Source organism: Limulus polyphemus, unplaced genomic scaffold (genome assembly GCF_000517525.1).
Source record: "Limulus polyphemus unplaced genomic scaffold, Limulus_polyphemus-2.1.2 Scaffold202, whole genome shotgun sequence".
Lineage (NCBI taxonomy): Eukaryota > Metazoa > Arthropoda > Merostomata > Xiphosura > Limulidae > Limulus > Limulus polyphemus.
The window spans coordinates 779955-782856 of record NW_013665812.1 but is presented as its reverse complement, the minus strand read 5'-3'; the positions used below and the strand labels follow the sequence as shown (position 1 = coordinate 782856).

At 28.6% G+C, this 2902-nt stretch overlaps 1 protein-coding gene across 3 annotated transcripts in view; it reads left to right on the top strand.

The window, feature by feature from the left end:
• LOC106478353 (coiled-coil domain-containing protein 97-like) overlaps positions 1 to 2902 on the top strand; it is a 27424-nt gene that overhangs the window by 18247 nt on the left and 6275 nt on the right. For all 3 annotated transcript variants that reach the window (XM_022381946.1, XM_013938892.2, XM_013938893.2), the window contains exon 4: positions 2236 to 2344. In XM_022381946.1, coding sequence (XP_022237654.1) covers positions 2236 to 2344 — 109 coding nt within the window. The remainder of the gene's footprint in view (positions 1 to 2235; positions 2345 to 2902) is intronic.

Below are 2902 nucleotides of genomic sequence, written 5' to 3'. Positions count from 1 at the left end.
TTGGCTGGTAATTCTTGTTTCATCCTGTACTTGAGTTTTTTAAAGGAACACCAAATTTCTATAAGAAGTTAACTTCAAGGGGTATTGATAACATTGTTTACACTAGAATTATGATTTTTTTAAAAATTACTACTAGTTATTAATAATACGTATAAAAAGGGATTCTCTTTTGAAACTATTTTACCTTAGTGAAATTGGTTGACACCATTGTTTTGGTTTTTGAGTTATCAGGTAATAAAAATAAAACAGAAAAAAAAGAACAATAAATCTGAACATTTTACTATGATATTTACAGACTACAAACTTCCCTGTACTTGACTCAGTCATTACACAGATATTGTTGTAAAAGGAACACTGTACAGTATTGTAAAGTTCTGATATCCTATTGAGGAGATATTTAAGATACCATTTCAATGAACAATCCGAGACGTCCTTACATTGGCAATTCTACTGCCTGTGTGATAATTAGTTATTACATAACTGTACAGAATCATTTGTATTTATTTTTTTAATTTACTTACTAAATGCTTGATACACTAAATGGGGATCATTTTATCCATAAATTGATTGATATAGTTATGTCTGCTTGATTTTTACAATAAGCCATTATTACTGCAAATATTAAATAAAGGAGATGCCATACATAATTTTACAATTTTTCCACAGATTTTTATTTTAAGTTTTCTCAGGTTTTATTCATAATTTTCTGGTGATTTGTACTGCCTCTAGTCATAGAATTCTGCAACATATATTAAAGTACATGAGCATTGAGGTGTGCCCTGTTAACCCTATCATATGCACATATCTTTCTGTATATTTGTATGCTGTAGCAGAGTATGAATAATGAAGATGACGGTAAAAAGAGACGCCTCCAGAACCTACCATTATGTAAAGGAAAATAGTAGTGGTTAATTGGGGAATTTTGTTAAACTATTTTAGATGCGCTATATCAGTATTTTAGCATCTAATTAACATTTTAATTGCTGTCGTTTTAAATGTGGAATTCCCTTTTAAGTAATTAGCTTACACACATACAAGATATTGAGAATGTTTTGTAGTTCTTGTCACATTGTTACACAAATTTTGTCTGATACCAGCATGTGAACTTACCCATCAGATAAACAAATCCCCACCTCACATAAACTTGTGTGTTCTCAACCAGTAAGTGTAAATAATGAAAACTTTGAAATTAGTAAAGTTTGTACCTCATTAAATCTATTTAACTGACTTAAGTGTAGGAAAAGATATACACAGAAATTTCCAGTTTCTTTTAACTCATTATCATACTTACCTCCTCCTTCCTCTTCAAAGCCCTTACTTTTGAAAATATAAAATTATTTTCATTAATAATTTAACATCATAAGCTTTTTTTTACTATTCCACGTTATGCACTTAACATATACTCTAAATCTCTGCATATAAAAAAAAACAGTCCCTTTAAATGTACGGTTTTTAAATAAAGCTCACTCTTGATATCAATCTAGCCATGAAGTAACAAATTATATTGAAAGGCTCATAAAATGAATGTAAATTAATTCTAAATAATCCAGTGGACAAAAACTTAACAAAGGTTACCTAAGTTGTTTTGCTTTCCACAGAAGTAATTTTGGCTTGCCTACCATACGATGATAAAGTATTTAAGTGACATTTTATAGATTATATAATATACCAGCATTACTATCTTTGATATAGTGAATGTGAATGCTAATTATTTAGTACCATATGTCCATAGTGTTATAAGATTTAAATTTTTTTATAGGTACACAATAATATACTGAAATTGAAATGAAAAGTAGAATTTAATGCTGTCATTTAACTTGTTTTTCTTTGATTATGTCATTAGAAGTTTTTCTTTTGCTACTGGCAAACTTTTGCATAATTATACTAGATAGCTTGAATACTTAAAACACTGCAAAAGTAGTTATATTTTTTTGTGTGTGTTGTAAAACTAGTGATTGGAAAAGTCAGTTTAGAAAATGTCTTTACCTTACATTACTTGTAAACTTATATATAAATGAACATTTTAATTTGGTCTTTTGCATATGAAATAAATTCAAAGTATTGCTGTAATTCTTACAAAAACATTTGCTGAGCTCTGCACAAGAACTATAGAAAGCATTTTTGAAGCTTGCACATATTATACAAATATGTACAGGCACATATACATTATGAATAAACAACTACATGTGATCACACATGATTTTGTACATTCTTATGTTTCTGTTTTTTCTTTAGAAATGACTGACGAAATATCAGAACATGAAAAATTGATGTTGAGGAATGAATTTATGAATATTATGTATGAAAATTTCTTGGCTGGAAAAGATGAGGACTTTGAGTACAGGTGAGTTTAAGTTATTCAATAATAAAAAAATCATGATTTCCTCTTTATACTATGTATATAGATGTCAGGTTTTGAAATTATGGTTGATGTTGAAACAAGATTAGCAGTGAAATTAACAACATGTACACTAAAGGTTTAGCTGGCATATTTTCCAATGTAAAATATTGGCCGTGAAAGCAGAAGAATACTTAACCCTTTCGAGATGGGTCATGGGTGAAAGGCCATGTTGTCTTGTTTGTTGACTCGCATTCAAAATTTTATTGAACTACCATTACATGAATTTATTCCCTTAAGTTTGCTATCCAACTGTAGATTATAATTCAAATTTTAGTACTATATATTACTCAATTTCTTAATTTAAAAGCAAAAATTAAAAACACAGATAAACATTGATTTTTGTGTGTCACGTGGTATGTTGAATGCAGCACTACTTCAAATTAGATGTTTGTGAAGTCAAAATACTAAGTCTATAGTTTCGACTGAATTAGAAACTCAAATTACTGATATTGACAAGCTAGAATATAAAATAATAATCTCTTGTCTTTTCAATTTGCTAAG